The sequence below is a fragment of the Lutra lutra genome, chromosome 6 (assembly GCF_902655055.1).
Source record: "Lutra lutra chromosome 6, mLutLut1.2, whole genome shotgun sequence".
Classification (NCBI taxonomy): Eukaryota; Metazoa; Chordata; class Mammalia; order Carnivora; family Mustelidae; genus Lutra; species Lutra lutra.
This window is the reverse complement of record NC_062283.1, coordinates 153,436-169,643: the sequence shown is the minus strand read 5'-3', so window position 1 is coordinate 169,643 and position 16,208 is coordinate 153,436. Positions and strand designations below refer to the sequence as shown.

Below are 16,208 nucleotides of genomic sequence, written 5' to 3'. Positions count from 1 at the left end.
TGCGGTTGCTATGGGTAGGAGGGTGGGCTGGTGAGGGGGTGGGGCTCTCTTCCTTTCTGACTGCTCGGACGGAACCCTTTTGACCTTGGTGGGTCTACAGCCGTGGCTGGGCCTCCGGGCAGGGAGAGCGACTGTGAAACCTGGCTGGGAGAGCGGGGCTGCCGGCGCTGGGCACGTGGGCACTGCCCTCCCACCCCACCGTCCCTGTTCTCAGTGCACCGCGGGTGAGTGGGACAGCTGGGTGTCGAGCTTGCAGGGACAGAGGCAAATGCAGGGTATTTGTCCTGCATTGCCCAAGCCTGAAGCAGGCCGGCGGGCATTGAATTGGGGGAAAACCTGGGTGTCCGCGGTGTGGCCCGGGGTACCCACCTCTCTGGCCACTGTGGGGGGCCTCTGGCCGGTGTTGAGAAAGTGGGGATCCCAGAGGAGACGTTTCGGGGCCAAGGGGCTTCAGGCCTCCACAGCCCCTGCCCCGTGGATGGGAACCCCTGGGCCCCAGCCCGCGGGAGTGAACCGTCCCCGCGACGGTGCACAGTTCTGCTCCTGCCTGCCTGTGGGATGCCTCACTGGCCTGGCCGGAGGGCCCCAGACGCCGGCAGTGGGAGCCCAGGCTGCTGGCTGCTCCACAAAGCCTGGCAGGGGCATTGGGGCTCTTGGTCCCAGGACTGCTGTGGGGAGCTGCGGACGCTGGATTTGGGTCCCAGACACTGGGTGCTCCATGAGGACGGGAAGATGGCGACAGGCTCCCTCGGGGCATTCGCATTTGGGAAGGGCGGGTCGCCAGGGCCACCACCTTCCCCGCTGAGGGGTGTGGGAGTGCCAAGAGCGCTGGGAGGTTCCAGGAGCCTGCGGCTGCGGCACTTCCGTCCCCAGACCAGACGGTGGCTTAACAATCTGGACCAGGGCCTCTCCCTAGCACCCCAGCAATGCTGTGTGGGGGACCAGCAGGCTGAGGGTAGGGGATGGTCCCCACCTGACATCTCACGCAGCGGCTGTGCCTCCTTTTCAGCAATCCAGCTAACGCCAGCGTCTAATGCCCCTTCTCTGTTTCACCACCAGTCCAGGGAAAGTGAAAGAAAAACGGCCAGTGGGTTTTCTGTGCTGTTCAAGGGACTGCACCTTGAGAAGGAGACGTGAGGTGAGAGCTGTCCCCCAAGGAGATGGGGTTCGGCAGGAGCTCCCTGAGTGGCCCCAGAGCGGGGCTCACTGGAGCCTCGGTGTTCGGTGTTCGCTGTGGGCTGCTTATCCTGTCAGTCTTCCCGAGGACCTTTCTGATTCCTTCACAGGAGCGCGTGTGAAAGTCCGTAGAATTCCATGGTTTTCGGCACTAGATGGGGTCAAGGGATTGTTTCCTTTCCTGTTTTCTTGTAAGACACAGTTGGAATGATGCAGCTTGAACAAGGGGGTTTGCACTGTCTGTGCAGAATTCTGCATGGCTGCCCGAGGGAGTGCCGGGGACATGTCTGTCCTGTCCTCAGGGGTAGAGCCTGGGCTTTGACACTGACTCTGCTGTGGACAAGCTTCTTGGTGTCTCCGCACTTGAAGTTCCATGAAGTGGGGTCAGTTACTCCGACCTTCCGGGCCGTGCCGACACACAGCAGGGCCTCCATCATTCTTGGTGTCCCTGACTCCCTAAGGGAGCCGTGCCGCTCTCTTCCTGCCTGGTGACGCATTTTGTTTCTCTCTGACCTCAGGTTGGGAGCGGTGGGCACCGTCCAGGGGCTGAGGCAGGGCGGGCAGAAGGCACATGTCTTCGTAGCCCCACACCGGCTGCGGAGCCCTGGTGACGAGTCCCTGAACCCTATAGCCTGCCCTTTGAGGGACCAGAGGGTGACCATAGAACCAAACCAGGAAGAGCAGGTACATCCGTCCCAGGAAGCCATGCCAAACCTCCCCGAGGCCTCTGCATGGCCTCTCCATCTGCACAGTGACCGGAACCCAGAGAGCCCCAGGAAGGGGTCCTGTCAGCCCTGGGGGCCAGGCGGGCCGTGGACAAAGCCGGAAGCAGACAGTGCGGAGGAGAAGCTGCTCCTGCGGGTGGCTGAGCAGGCTGAGCGGGCAGCCACGGAGAGAGCGTGCTGGTGGGAGACGTGGCTGCAGGTGAGCAGAGCCGGCCAGAGCGAGGGCGGACCAGCTCCCAGGCTCCGGAGCTCCGTCCTCTGTCCTCGGTCTGGCCCGTGGTCACATGGGGTTTCAGCCGTTTCCAGGCTGAACAGCCCCCCTGAGAGCAGGGGTGGCCTAGGCTTTTCTCAGCCCCCACCTCCACCCCACCCTGCAGCCCTCTGTGGAGTGATCCCCCTTACTCATGCACACACCCCCTCACCTCTTGTCTTCCTTCCTCTCCTTTTTGTAGATAATGTCCCTGGCTTTGTGCCTGTCCTTTCCTGTTCCTTCCCTCCTTCCATGGTGTTATTTTTCAGTCGGTTTTCTAAACCGTGTGCTTGGATAACTCCGAGTCCCCCCTGCTCTCCCAGGAGCCAGTCACCTTTGACGATGTGGCTGTGAATTTCACGCAGGAAGAGTGGGTGTGTCTAGACACCAGTCAGAGGCTCCTGTACCAGAACGTCATGGCCGAGACCTTCAGAAACCTGCTGTCCGTGGGTAAGAGGCCGGGGTTCCCTCAGCATGCCCCCTGCCCAGGACACTCCCCAGGACCCTGGGACGGCCGGCTTCCCTGAGCAGGTAGATTGGCTCACAGCTCGCTTTCCTGACCCTGTACTTCCTCTGCCTTCCAGCTGTGAAGCATCTAGGTCACTAAGCTCAGGGTAAAAGGAGAAGAAATGTAAGCCCGCACAAAGGCAAAGATAATACTTGGCACGTGAGGATACATTAAAATTGTACCTCTTCATGCAGCAGTGCTCACTGCACTGCCCCGACCGGGAGCCAGGGACTCCGTTAGGAGGGTTCCTCCCTGCTCCCGAGTGTCCCATGTTAAGTCCTTAAAACAAGGCTGTGGGAGAAGGTAGCCAAGCCTGGACTCTCACTCTGTCTCCTTTCCGCTCCCGTCAGAATCTTTCTGTCTACCCCAGATTTGATCATCAAGCTTGAGCAAGAAGAAAAGCAGTGGAGAGCCGAGCTCCCGCTCCGTCCCCCAAGTGGAGAAGGCCTCCCTTCAGGTAAGCATGGCCAAGGAGGGGGGCAGGTAAGGGCCCAAGTCAGGCCCTGGGCGGGTAGAAGGCTGCCTCGGAGCCCCGGGGCCGAGCACGTCCTCACCCAGCCTGCATCCTTCACACCGGGCTCACTTGGAGCCACAGGAGGGCTTGAGACCATGTGCTCGCGTCCCTTGGCCCTGTGGGAATGTGTAATTGTTGAGGACAAGCCGATGTCTGCAACCGCAGGGATTGGGGTGCCTCTAGGTTGCCTATGTCCCCTTCAGGAGAATGGAAGAGGAAGGGACATGAGCTTATGCTGAGCCCCAGTAGAGACCTGTTCCTGAGCTGGAACAGGAAGGAGAGAGGTTTCCGGTGGGGCTGACCACGGGCACCACTTCCCGTTCTAGCCGCGTGATTTAAGGCACTGCCCTTCCCTTAGGTGTCCCCATTTGTATGACCTAGGAGGTCCCCTGTGGGTGTCATGGGAGCGGGAGATACTGAAAGTGAGAGGAAATGGATTTCAAGAAATGGGGTTATAGGCCAAAGTTGTCTCCGCTCTCGCTGAGACTTTCCACATTAAATGTTGATTAACTTTTAACTGGGAACCACGGAGGTCTGTCCTGCCTGCCACCTGAGGTGCTCTAGGGAGAGCCAGCGTGTTGGGGGAGGTGCAAATGGGCGCTGGGGGGACGGGGCTGATGTGGCAAGTCCCTGTCCCTCCTCCACCGCAGGCAGTGGGAGGAAGGCACTTGAGGAAGAGATGCAGAGGCCACCAGACGACAAGGAGGCCCTGGCCTGTGGAGGGACAGGCCCAGCCTCTGTGGCCCCGGCGTCCGCACCTAGGACCCCCGAACTGCCTGCACCTCAGGCCGGGCCGCCCTTCCAGTGCCAGCCGTGTGGCCGGAGTTTCAGCAAGCGTGCCAGCCTGCTCAGCCACCAGTTCGTGCACAGTCCCCACACGACCAGCAGCTGCGGCCAGTGTGGGAAGTGCTTCCGAAACCCGAGGGAGCTCGGCTACCACAGGCGCACACACCTCGGGGACAGGCCCTTCTGCTGCCCACTCTGTGACAAGACCTACTGCGACGCATCAGGGCTGAGTCGCCACCGCCGCGTCCATCTGGGTTACCGGCCCCATTCCTGCCCCTGCTGTGGGAAGTGCTTCCGGGACCGGTCAGAGCTCAGACGCCACCAGAAGACACACCAGAACCAGGATCGGGTGGCTGGAGATCAGAAGCCCATTGGGACCATCCCAGGCACTGGAGCTCAGGAGCACACCGACGAGAGCCAGGGGTCCAGCCAGGAGCTTGTGGCTGTGACTCACGCCCTGGTGGCCAGGGCCCGAGAAGCCACGACTGGAACCCAGGGTCCTGTGGCCAAGATGCAGCCAGGGGTTGACAGGAAGCCCGTGACCACTGTGAGACTGTGGGCAGCAGCCAGTGCAGCCCCGGGACCTGGGACCAGGATGCACACGCCCAACCCGAGAGCCCCCTGCCTGGACCCCAGGCCCCACGGCCCCCCAGCAAAGCCCTCAAGACTCAAGGTGTTCTCTTGCCCCCATTGTCCTTTGACTTTCGGCAAGAAAGCATGTCTCTCCAGCCACCAGCAGGCCCATGTGTCAGGGCAGCCCCGCAGCTGCTTCCGCTGTGGCAAGTCCTTTAGCTCATCATTGGCGCTGGTCAGACACCAGCAGACACACTGGAGGCAGAAGACCTACCGTTGCCCAGTGTGTGATGTCTGCTTTGGGGACAGGGACAGCCTCCTGGGTCATTGGGGGGACTCCAAAAGCTGGGACCTGTGTCTGGGCAACCTTCAGGTGTGCTGGGCCATCCTGAGCCAGTGGCTTAGCTTCTTTCATGATGCCCCCCTTTTGTCAGGGAAGGAGATGGACTTGCCCCGGGACTCAGGCTCCCAGGAGAGGGCGCGAAGGGTGGGGAGGGGACACCGGACGGGGGAGAGCAGATGAGCCCAGGCCTTGCTGACCGAGGTCTCCTTGTTTCTCCTACTGATGCACCTGCAGGGTCAGGGGGCCCCCCCGCAGGAGGAGAGGGGAGGAGTGACAAGGGAAATGCTGAAAAGACTGGATGAGAAGTGGCACACGGAAACTCCTGTTACTGTTAATTAGCACCTGCCATTTTCTTTGTGTCTGATAGACTGTCAAGTGGTAATTGTTGAGAAGACAGTGGCGGCTGTGATAGGGATAAGATGGGAGTGAAAGGAGGTGTGGGGGGGGTCAAGGGTCCCATCCATGCAAGATGGGAAGTCCAGGCTGGTGTTCGGATGCTGCCCTTGCTGCTGCATGCGGGGCGGGGGTGGGGGCAGATGAGGGGCTCCAGGGTCCCCCCCCCCCCCCCGCAGCCTCCACACCCCTCAGCTCTGCCCCTCAGGATTGACGCTGGGGAAGAAACAACCACCATCGGCGATGTTGGCGGACCGGAATCAGCGGCAGGGAGGCGGCTGGTCTCAGTCCTGCCTGTGTTACTAAGCAGCACAGGTGTCCTCTGTCAGAGAGAGGAGTGCCTGCTTGGCCACAGCCAGAGGCGGCTTCCAGATGGAGGGCGAGGAGAGTGGCCGGGGTGGGCAGCCAGACGGGGTGGGGGAGGAAAGGTGGATGGGAGAAGAGGACTCAGCCTTCCTGGAAATGCAGATTGGATGTCCCTGTGGCGAGGAGGCCAGTGAGTGTGCGGCGAGTGGATGCCACACCCTGAGAGCCCACGCGAGGGCCGACCAGGCTGCCCTCCATGCTGGCCAGGATGCAGCATCTCTCAGAAGGGGTTTCCTGGAAGGAAGAGGAAACACCCTGACATATCTGTGTATACCAAGCCTTGATCCACGGAGAGGAAAGTACCCCAGGAATCCCCTCGCCTCTAGGCCCTCCGCAAGTCCTCTGGCTGGCAGGAGGTAGGCCCTGCAGGTGGCAGGGATGAGGAGGGACAGCCACCCTGACCACAACACCCCCTCCTTACTGCCTTCCTGCCTTCCTGGTGTTCCCTTCTCAGCTTATAAAGGGAGAAGAAAACTTACTTAGCTCCTCAAGAAACTGCCCTGGAAAAAAAAAAAAAAATCCATGACTGGTGGAAGATGACCAGCCCCCTCCCCACGCAGCCCCCACCCTGCTCCTGATCTGTAGCGGCCCCACGAAGCTCAGAGAGGGGTTCTCCAAGGACCCTGGAGTTGGCCTTGGGGACGGAGGAGGAAGGAACCTCGTCCCTCACCACCCAGAGTCCGTCCCCACACACCCCCCCCCCCCCGCCCGCCGCCCCCACACCTGCAAGTCGCCGGTGCAGCCAGTTGTAGCAGATGACCAAGGCCAGCAGGGGTCCGAGCACTGGCACCAGCACAAACAGGGTTATCTTCCAGCAGGGCACCCTCAGGAAGTCGGGGTCTGAGCCGTGGCCACAGAACAAACTGGGTTAGAGGGTGTCCCCTGCCCCCTCCCCCAAGTCTGCGTATTGTTGGGCTTCTTAACCGGCTTAACGGGCCCAAGAACACACAGCTCTGTGCAGAGTTCAGGCATCTGGGGAACTCCGGTGACAACGGTGCCGGATCCCGGTTCTCACCAACCTTTAATTGAATTTAGCATTTCTTCCATTAAAAATGGAGGCCATAAACCAGTTGTCAGCAGTACCTATGACCCTATTACCAACAGACACCACAGATAAACTTTCATTCCCACTGGATTTGTTGCTGAAATCTGCAAATATCTATTAATATTTGGACAAAATTATTGGACCTGCTGCTACGTTGTTATTTAGTGCGTTTTTGTTGTTTAAAGAAGTATTTGTCACTATATGACAAATGGGTATATATTTTGATGCCTGTACTTCAGTGGATTTTTCAGCAACTGTACGTGTTATCTGTGACCCTTTTAAAAACATTATTCTGGAGAAGGGTCCATTAGGTTTCACCAGAATGCCCAGGAGATTCATGGTACCGAAAGATGGTACCTTCGCTTTGAATCCACCAAATAGAGATCACTTTCCTCCCTTTGCAGGGTGTGTGCTCTGCACGCTGATGGGAGTCCTAAGTGCTAGGGAGGTGCCCCTTGTTCAGGAAGGCTGCTCAGGGCAGCGACCGACCCTCTGTGCTCTGCGTTAAGGCATCTTAGAATTTCTGCAACATCCATCCAGCGGGGATGTGGGTGCCCCTCTGTTGCAGGCACTGTCCTTCAGCACTGGGGACTCTGCAGTGAACAAAAAGGACAGGGATTGTAGTCTTGAAGGGCCAACATTGTAAAGGGGCTTGGTGTGTCTTCCTCCAGGAAGCCTTCCCTGATCAGTCCCATAGAGTCACTTGTTCTGTGCTCCTGAGGACACTTCTACCATGTGGGTTTCATCAGTGATGCATAAGTAGTCGGTCCTCCGAGACATTGGTGTCATGTCCCCAACTGGATGGCCAGCATGCCTGGGAGGGCCTGGGTACCTCCCCTCCATAATCTCTGCACACAGACACCTTGGTCTCCTTGCTGCAGGGGTCGACTGGCCTGGCTACCGGTACAGTGCCTGGCACGGAGAGGCGTCACAGGAGTGCTTGCTGGCAACATCTCACTGTGATTTATTCAAAAAGGAAAAGGGAAGGGAAGGGAAGAGGCAGGAGGCCAACTGGGAGCAAGGGTTCTTATTTCCCCGCTGACTGGGTCCCACGGACACCGGACTGACCGGGTCCTGGCACTTACCAAACGTCCTGTGCAGGTTCTCTGAAAGGGAACACAGGGAGGGACTCAGTGGGGCACTCGGAGGAGACCCCTTCCCCTCGGAGCCTCTGCGATTGGGTCACTTAAAACTCAGGAGTGAAGGACACCCATGGAGGAAGGGGAGCTGCTGGACTCTGCCCCGACTGCGGCAGAGGAAGGAGTCTGGCCACAGCTCCTGGCTGGCCGCGCGGGGTCCGAAATACTAGCGGAGTTCCGTCGGAAGGAAGCGCGGGGCGTGGGGACACAGGCGGAGATGGTCATGACCGAGAACCGTGTCGGAGATGCCGAAGGGGAAGCAGGGAACGCGGAGGGAGGGCGACGGAAACTCACCGATCTCCGCTCGAAGCTTTCCTATAGTAGAGAAAGGCAGCACTGTTAGTCCAGCCCTGGCCGGTGATGGGGTCCCTCCCACAGCCGGCGCCCCGGGCCTTGCGCTGGCAGTGGGGTGGACTGCAGAGCCCGGGCCTTGAGCAGGCAGCGGGTGGACGGAGGAGCACAGGCTCCGAGCTGCGGGTGGCAGGAAGCACAGGAATACAGAACGCAGGGAGCCGGGGTGGGGGGCGGGCAGCAGTGCCCCGACCTGCTTCAGGTGCCCTCACCTGAACTGCGGCCGCTCTGTGCCTCCGCCTCAGAGTCTACGTTCCCTTGGCGCCCCCCCCCCCCCCCCGGGCTGCACTTAGTACCTGTAAAGCCGCGAACGTGGGGATGCGGGAGGAGACGGGGCTGCCGAGACTCGGGACGTAACAACACCCCCTCCCCGACAGCGGGGAGCGAGCTGCCCCCGCGAGACGGGGGTTCCAACCGTCCCGCGTCCCCTCCGCTCAGCCAGGGGGACTGACAGCCTTTCTCCCGCGGGCGGAGTACGGCGCCGGGACCCGGGGCCGGTTCAAGGCGGGGAGGACCCCGACGCCAGCTCGCACACCCCAGCCCTCCCTGTGGTTTCTGCTCTCAGGACCGGGCGGGGGGCGTGGGCGGGGGAGAGAAGACCCTCAGGGCCCGGGAGCCGTGGCTCGGAACAGCTGGGAGAGAAGGGGCGGGACGATGCCCTGCGCTCACTCTCGCGCGGCGTGAAGCGGCCAGGTGCGGTCCCGAGGCCGCGGGGACAGCCCCGCGCCCCGCCCCTGGCAGGTGTGTCCGCTCGCGGAAATGCTGACCCTCGCCCTCCTGGAGGGGAGGCCCGCGGTGAAACGGGGCTGTTGCAGGTCGGCCCCGCCGCGCAGGGAACGCGGGGACCCGTTGCAGAAGTGAAAGCGCTCGGTAAGGTGTAAGACTCGGCTTCCGCAGCTTTGACCCGATGCCCCTCGGAACCCAGCAGCAGGCAGCCCAGCTCCGAGCGTGTTCCCGGGGGTGGGGGGCGGCTGTCCGCCCTCCAGCCCTTACCTCTCAGTCTGTGCTGCAGGCAGAGGTAGACGAGGCCCGCGGCGATCTGCAGCAGCAGCACCGGGAGCACGGCGAGAAGGACCAGCACGCCGGGGTTGATCCAGTAGAAGGGGTCTGAAAGGCAGAAGGAGCACTGCAGCCCCGGCCCCGCACTGATCCTGAGACCGTGACACAGCCTGAGGGAGAAGTGGGTCTGCTTCCGGGAAGGGCTCCCCGCGAAGCCCGTCTTACAGCGTTAAGGAAACAGCTAAGAGACTTAGGTCAGGTCCTCACAGGGCACCGGGCTGGGGTAGGGGGGCAGGTGATGACTGCACTGACCCATGACCACCCCTCTGGAGGAGGGGGCCACAGTCCCACTAGACTAGAGCAGGGCCTGAGCCTGAGCAGGGACGGGATGGGGGTTAGGGAGTCAGGATCTGTGCAGTTAGAGGGGAAAACCAAGTGGAGTTATTTTTAGTCATCTTTGAACTGAAATTTAGCATTTCTTCTCATTAGCAGGTCTGTGGGCAATGTGCCACAATAGTATGAAGAGAATCTGACTTTGTCATCAAGAAAAACCACAAATATTTTCATATCACGTTAGAGTGGTTTGCAGAAACCTCAAAATATATCACTTTGGTTCATCACTACTTTGAAATTACAGTAGTTCTCAGGGCCACTTCGTATCTTGTAACATTTTGATAGCTGTGTTTCAGTACAAATGTGTTTTATTTAATGCATTTGAAAGATCCATCCGGGAAGGGTAAAAAAAGAAGGGCGGAGGGGGGGTTGTGGGTGGAGGCTCCTGGCTGGCTCCTCAGTAGAGAACAGGAGTCTCCATCTCAGGGTTGTGAGTTCAAGCCCCACATTGGGAAGAGAGTTTACCTAAAAAAAGAGAGAGCACAGGGGTCCGTTGACTTCCCCAATGCAGTTATGAACCCCTCCTGTGGTGGTTTGATGACTGAGGGGATGTGGCATGGGACCACTGATGGGGGATGGTCTCCGGCTCTGGCTCTGCTCCCACCTGGAACTTGCCATTCCAGAATCTTGTTCATCCGCGCCCAAGAGCTCTGCCTGTCTAAGCTCAGTGTGTCCGGCTGGCTCAGCCCACCTCATCTTGTTCTCTCCTATCCTGGGGACAGATAAAGACAGGGCCATCAAGGGCACGGACCAAGAGACAGCAAGGGACAGCACGCAACTGGACTGAGAGGGTTTCTTAGGTAGGAACCAAATCCTTTGAGCTGCAGGTTAAGGCTCTTATCTGTTATGTTCCCCAGAAGAAAATGTAGCCAATTCTGCTCTCCAAGTTCTTATCCCAAGTTCCCTGCAGCAGTGTGACTAGGCAGGTACAGACTTGCACACTTGTATACCTTCACAAAGTGCTAGAATCACAAAACAGGAGAGAAGGAGCCATTAGGGGACTGCTGATGGAAAGTAACAGGAGACAGCATCACCTACGAATGCTTGGAAAAATAAGTTAAACCTGGTTGTACTTCTCTCTCAGTTTACAAGAAATACAAGGATGGGGCACTGTGTAGAACAGAATGGGAATGGAACCAGCAAAGCTAGACGGTGGGAAACTCCACAGGACAAACAGCAGGGTGTGGATCTCGGTTAGACCTGACTCAAACTGAACAGCTCTAGAAATATATTTGGGGAGCGAGCAGGGGAATTTGAACAGAGAGTGGGCATTGAGGATATTAGGAAATTTTTGTTAATTTTAAAAGTCCCATTGACAGTATTGTGTTTATGGTTTTTAAAAGAGTTCTTCCCTTTTAAAAGAAGTGGTACATTCTTTTTGTTTGTTTGTTTTCCAAGTAAACTCACCCCCCATTGTGACCTTGAGATCAAGAGTCACTGAGATCACCCCAGATGACCTTGAGACCATGAGTCATGTGCTCCACGGATTGAGTCAGCCAGGTGCCCTTAAGTGACCCATTCTTTCACATTTAGTGATTTAATGACAATAATGTGTAGGATTTGCCCTGGTAATTCAGTGGGGGAGGGTGGAGACAAGCGGGTCAGGGGAACTGGCGGTCTGTCTGTCGGCCTGGGTGACTGCCGCAGAAAGGGGGTGGGACCCTCGCGGCTCCAGGTGATAGTCTCTCTGCTTCTGTGAGACTGTGAGACTTCTGCTTTTAAGTTTCATAATGAAGCATAGGAAGAGAGGATTAGAGAAAATAGGTAGTAAAATCACAAAAATGCAAGAAAAAAAGTTGGAAAGAAAGAGAAAAGACTCTGGAGAGAAGGCAGGGAGGTAATTATCTGCTCTAACAGTCACTGCATTTCAGTCCTCGATCTGGCTTGGATTCCTGCTCCCCAGGCGAGGGGGGCGGTCCCTTGTTTACTTGTAAAACACTGTCCTTAGACTCTTAGGCACGCAGACTTTGAGCTGGGAGGAACAGGGTTGGAACGTTGAAAATCAACCCAAAGAAAAACGTTGTCCCCTGAGGCGGTTTTATTTTGTTTCTCCCTCTCTTTCTTTTCTTCTTCCTTCCTTCCTTTTCTTTCCTTTCCTTTTCCCTTTCCCTTTCTTTCCTTTCTGTTCCTTTTCCTTTTCTTTCCTTTTCCTTTCTTCCTTCCTTCCCTTTTATCTTTTTTCTTTTCTTTTCCTTCCTCCCACTTCCTTCCTCCTTGCCTTGCCTTTTCTTTCCTTTCCTTCTCTCTTTCTCTCTCTTTTCCTTCCTTCCTTTCTTCCTTTCTCTTTCCCTCCCTTGCTCCCTCTTCCTTCTGTCTTTGGGGATGGGGGTTGTGCTGGGGGAGGCAGACTTGGAATGGGAAGGCGGGAACGCCGCCCGCTGACCGTCCTCGCGAGCACAGGTCCGCACACGTCCAAGCCCCCAGCAGAGCCAGCTGTGCGCACAACATTCCAGGGCGCACAAAGCCATTTTCACATCCCGGACGCCCTCCTCCAGACACAGGGCTTTGTTATCGTGCACACAATGCCATCTTCTGGCCGCGACACACAGAAGCGACGGATTGTCTGATGAGCGTGTGTGGAGCCGCGGAAGGACCCTGAGACACTGCTCTTCAGTCAACAGCAGTGGGCAGTAAGGGCTCCCTCCCTCCGCCTCGCCTGTGAGGGGACCGAACAACAAATGCCCAAACCCCCGTCATAAAAAGGCTCCCAAGGAAGGTAGCGTCTCTCTTTCACACGTTTGCTTGTTTGTGTAGTTACTTGGAGCACGTTTTCCGGGGATATTTCTCGTCCAGTAAAACAACCACACCCACCGGGGGAGCCTCTGTGGTGGGTTTGGGTCATCTGGCTCCTTTGGAATCATGCCTCTGTTTAGAATCAACAAACAGGAAGACATTCCAGAGCTAGACTTGGAATGAAGGAAGTCCGCTTGACCCTGGAATTCACTCTCAGGTTATTTGCATCCCCTCTAGCGGCAAAAAAACAACCAGGAATGGACGATTCTGGGTTGTGCTGCCTCTGTTTCTCGGTTTCTTTATTTTTTAAAAATGTTTGTCTCTGTGTGTACTTGCACTCACTTAACTGTCCTATGGGACCCTCTCATAGTCTCCTCTCCGTATCTGCTAAACCTGCGGCCAGGACCGTGAAGTGTGTGCTTGGTCCCTACCTCCAGCAGCCGGTCACACAGAGCCCCCAGCCGGAGGCACGGCCCTCACGCAATTCCGGGGTCCAGGCCATTTCCCCTCTCCTCGCCCTGACTCAGGCCCGGCTTCTTCCCCATCCCCCTGTCCCACAGCGGGGGGTGTGAGTTGTAGGGTGGCGTCTCCTTGAGAGAGGGGTCCAGTCTCTGAGGGAGGTCGCGCCCCCGCAGACACTCACCTTCCACTCTCAGTTCCATGGCCGCCTCCTCCTGGTAGGAATGATCTCGGAAGAAGCAGGTGAACCCTCCTTCGTCGGAAAACCGCACGTTGCGGATCCTGAGGGTCACCTTCCCCTCGCCCATGGCTTCTTTCAGCAGTTCGGTCCGTCCCCGATATTCGGGCGCCTGCTCTGCATCCTGGTCCTTGCCGTTTCGGTAGAGATGGACCACCCTGGAGAAGGGTGGCCGGTACCAACCCACCTCCATGCCTGTGGCGTTCTTCCCAGGGTAGATGCGACATGGCAGCTCAGCCTCATCCCCCACTAGCGCCCGGATGGCGTGGCCTGGTCCTATGACCCTGAATTGACCTGTCCAAGACACCAAAGAAACCGAGTCACGGGACCTCGACACAGAAGCACGTCCTGGGAAGGGCTGTGTCCTAGAGCCAAGGAAGAAGACACTGATTTGTATACGGAGTTCTTGAACCGAGGAGGGGAGATCCCTGGTTACAGAGGTGCAAGTGCCCTGGATGGGAGGAACGTTCTAGTATGTGGTCACCCAGCAGAGCTGCTCCTGCCGGCTGTCTCCAACGCTGACTCTCTAGCCCAGCTGTTAGGTCCCATCACGGGACGTGGTCCTGGCGTCTTGCAGTTTAATTTTTGGGACGGGAGGTGGGGTGGGCCCTGTCTGAACCTAACCAAGCCGCTCCCTACTTTCCCCTGGTGGGTTTGCTTTTGTCCTTGTTCACACCCTGTTCCCTAAATGTCCCCCACTGGGGCTGGCTCTACTCTACTGCCTCCTCTGCTCTGTGCCTTCAGCCCAGGCTCCCAAACTTTTCGCCACATGGAGTGTGTCTGTCAGCCAGACTCAGAGCTCCTAGAAGGGAAGACTGGTTTCCCATGACACCTGCTAGGATTTCTCAAGGGGTAAGTGGGGCTGGGCCTCCCCCATTGGGAGGGGAGAATCTCCCTGAGGCAGAGAATCTGTCTTCTGGTTGTTTTTCCTTTATTTCCCCCCAGCACCTGACAGCACATGACAGCAGGGCTCCTCTGAAAACTCTGAGCGCCTGATCCTGTGGGAGAGAGCTCTCAGACGTGACGGGATGCTGCCATTCAGCATTGATCACGACTTATCAGGGAACAGGCACAACCTCATCCCGTTCCACCCTGACGACAGCTCCAATCAGCAGTCATTAGTCTGAGAAGGCAATGCGGAAAAGGTTGGTCAGGATAAGCTCAAGGAGACCTGGTTTGGGGCTGCGTTATGGATGCGTTATGGAGCTTGGGCCCGATTCTGAAGCGCGCAGAGAGCCCGTCAGCACACCCAGGTTTTGGACAGATAATGTGCGACGCACCTTGAGGATAAATTGAAGGCGAACCCAGGGTCGCCTCAAGGCAGAAATAAAGATCTGTCTTACCTGCGGAGCTGCAGGACAGCTGGAGGAGGAGGACGAGGGAGGGGAGGCAGCCGGGCAAGCAGGACCTCCACAAACTAGCCATCTCCGCGAGGACTGGGGACAGAGCGTCCCTGCAGCAGGGTCAGGCCAAGCAGAGGCCCTTGGGGTGCATGTCCCCTGCCTCTGACGAAGCCTGAGTGAGGATCTGGGAGGCCGGCCTCCTCCAGGCTGTGCCACAGCTGTGCTCCCAGGAACGGCCGAGTCAGCCCCACCAGGCACTTAAACAAAAGGGCTACTGACCCAGGGGATGACCAGGGCCTGGAGCAGAGAACGCCTGGTACTGGCTCCCCCCAGCCCCTCCTGCAGCCCAGCATTCCTGGGGCTTCTGGGGGTGACCCCTCGTTGAGCCTCAGGAAGGGCTGTCCTATGGTCTGTGAGGTTCCTTCAAGCCCTCTCTTCCTGCTGTCTGCCAAGGAGGAAGAATTATTGTGGGTTTTAGGAAGGGGAAGGCGGGCATTCTCCCTGACCTCTAACTGCCCTCTCTCTGACACACGGCCGAACTGCCTTCCTTCCGTTCTGATGTGTGCTGGATCGCTTGGGCCTGTTCCCAGAGAATACATTTGGGAAGGGCGTGAGCTGAGTGTTGCCTGTACTCCGAGAGGCCAGCGTGGAGGAGGGAGGCTCCGGCAGGGCCCATCTCCCGGCCTTGGCATCATGCTCTGACTTCCTCACTGTCACAGGGAAAAGTGAGACCTGGAATGGAAATAGGACCTTTTTCCTGCCCGTAGACTCAGTAGCTCCATGAAGAGTAAGACCAGCGGCGTTGCTGACGGGGAGAACAAGGGCAAAGGAAAAAAAAATTAAACTTCCTTACAGCCTACAGTCCACTGACAAGTCCTTGGAACGGGCGGTGATGTTCCTCAGGAAGCTCAGCTGCCCCGACGCTAATACCCTGCTAAGAGCAGAGGGCGACCTTAGCTTAACATCATCCTGACCCCCAGGATCCTGTTGGTCTACTTTAACATATAAAAATTCCTTCAGAAATTTCCTTTATCTCCAAAACTCCCAGGATTCGAGCTGGCAATCGGCCCCCAGCATATGGCCCACCGATACACATCTGAAGGGTGTCACGACTCAGTTCTATTGGACGGTAATAAATGACCCTTCCCAACAATAGCGAGCCCCCCCAAGGTCCTGGAAACCTTGCTTCCAAATTCCTTAGTGACTTATGCTCTCTTGGACCCCTCACAACTTGGAAGTATATAAGGGGCACTCCTCCTGACCCCGGTGCAGCTCTCTCTGCCCACAGATCCTGTCCCCCTGCTTCAATAAAGCACCCTCTTGCACCAAAAATGTCTCAAGAATTCTTTCTTGGCTGTTTGCTCTTGAGCCCTAACATTTTCACATCAGTCACCAAATTTGAAAAGCGCATTTGCCAATCTTTTTTTTTTTTTAAGATTTTATTTATTTATTTGACAGACAGAGATCACAAGTAGTCAGAGAGGCAGGCAGAGAGAGAGGAGGAAGCAGGCTCCCCACTGAGCAGACAACCTGATGCGGGGCTCGATCCCAGGACTGTGGGATCATGACCTGAGCTGAAGGCAGAGGCTCAACGCACTGAGCCAGCCAGGTGCCCCCGCATTTGCCAATGTTAAAGTAAGGCTGACTCACAAGTAAGAAAAAAGGGTCAGGATGGACAGTTTAAAACCGTGTCATCCAACACAACCATCACTAGTGGTCGTTCAGATTAAAATTAAATAAAATTTGAAGTTCAGTTCCTTGATCACCAGCCGTGTTTCAAATGCTCAGCAGCACACGCAGCTAGCGGTTAACACACGGGATGGCACACACAGGGGCCATTGTCGTCATTGCAAGAACCTACACTGGGCGGCACT

At 57.3% G+C, this 16,208-nt stretch overlaps 2 protein-coding genes across 5 annotated transcripts; one reads left to right on the top strand and one right to left on the bottom strand.

The window, feature by feature from the left end:
• Window positions 1-534: 534 nt before the first annotated feature.
• ZFP57 (ZFP57 zinc finger protein) lies at window positions 535-5,055 on the top strand. Of its 2 annotated transcripts, none has more exons than XM_047732532.1 (5): window positions 535-955; window positions 1,060-2,100; window positions 2,475-2,601; window positions 3,030-3,116; window positions 3,824-5,055. In XM_047732532.1, the coding sequence occupies exons 2-5, from the start codon at window positions 1,882-1,884 to the stop codon at window positions 5,053-5,055; spliced, it is 1,665 nt and encodes a 554-aa protein (XP_047588488.1). In that variant the 5' UTR covers window positions 535-955; window positions 1,060-1,881. The 2 variants fall into 2 exon arrangements, with proteins under 2 accessions (XP_047588488.1, XP_047588489.1); XM_047732533.1 differs by having other exon boundaries at window positions 535-1,138; window positions 1,695-2,100.
• A 676-nt stretch (window positions 5,056-5,731) lies between these two features.
• On the bottom strand, window positions 5,732-15,014 carry MOG (myelin oligodendrocyte glycoprotein). 3 transcript variants are annotated; one of them, XM_047732538.1, is made up of 9 exons: window positions 14,867-15,010; window positions 14,335-14,779; window positions 12,938-13,285; window positions 9,163-9,276; window positions 8,113-8,133; window positions 7,765-7,785; window positions 6,358-6,474; window positions 6,114-6,129; window positions 5,763-5,868 (listed from the first exon to the last, which is right to left on the bottom strand). In XM_047732538.1, exons 2-8 carry the CDS (start codon window positions 14,414-14,416, stop codon window positions 6,122-6,124), a joined length of 711 nt encoding a protein of 236 aa, XP_047588494.1. In that variant the 5' UTR covers window positions 14,417-14,779; window positions 14,867-15,010; the 3' UTR covers window positions 5,763-5,868; window positions 6,114-6,121. The 3 variants fall into 3 exon arrangements, with proteins under 3 accessions (XP_047588495.1, XP_047588494.1, XP_047588493.1); XM_047732539.1 differs by lacking the exon at window positions 14,867-15,010 and having other exon boundaries at window positions 5,732-5,868; window positions 6,114-6,134; window positions 14,335-14,455; XM_047732537.1 differs by lacking the exons at window positions 5,763-5,868; window positions 6,114-6,129; window positions 6,358-6,474 and having other exon boundaries at window positions 6,915-7,785; window positions 14,867-15,014.
• Window positions 15,015-16,208: the final 1,194 nt, after the last annotated feature.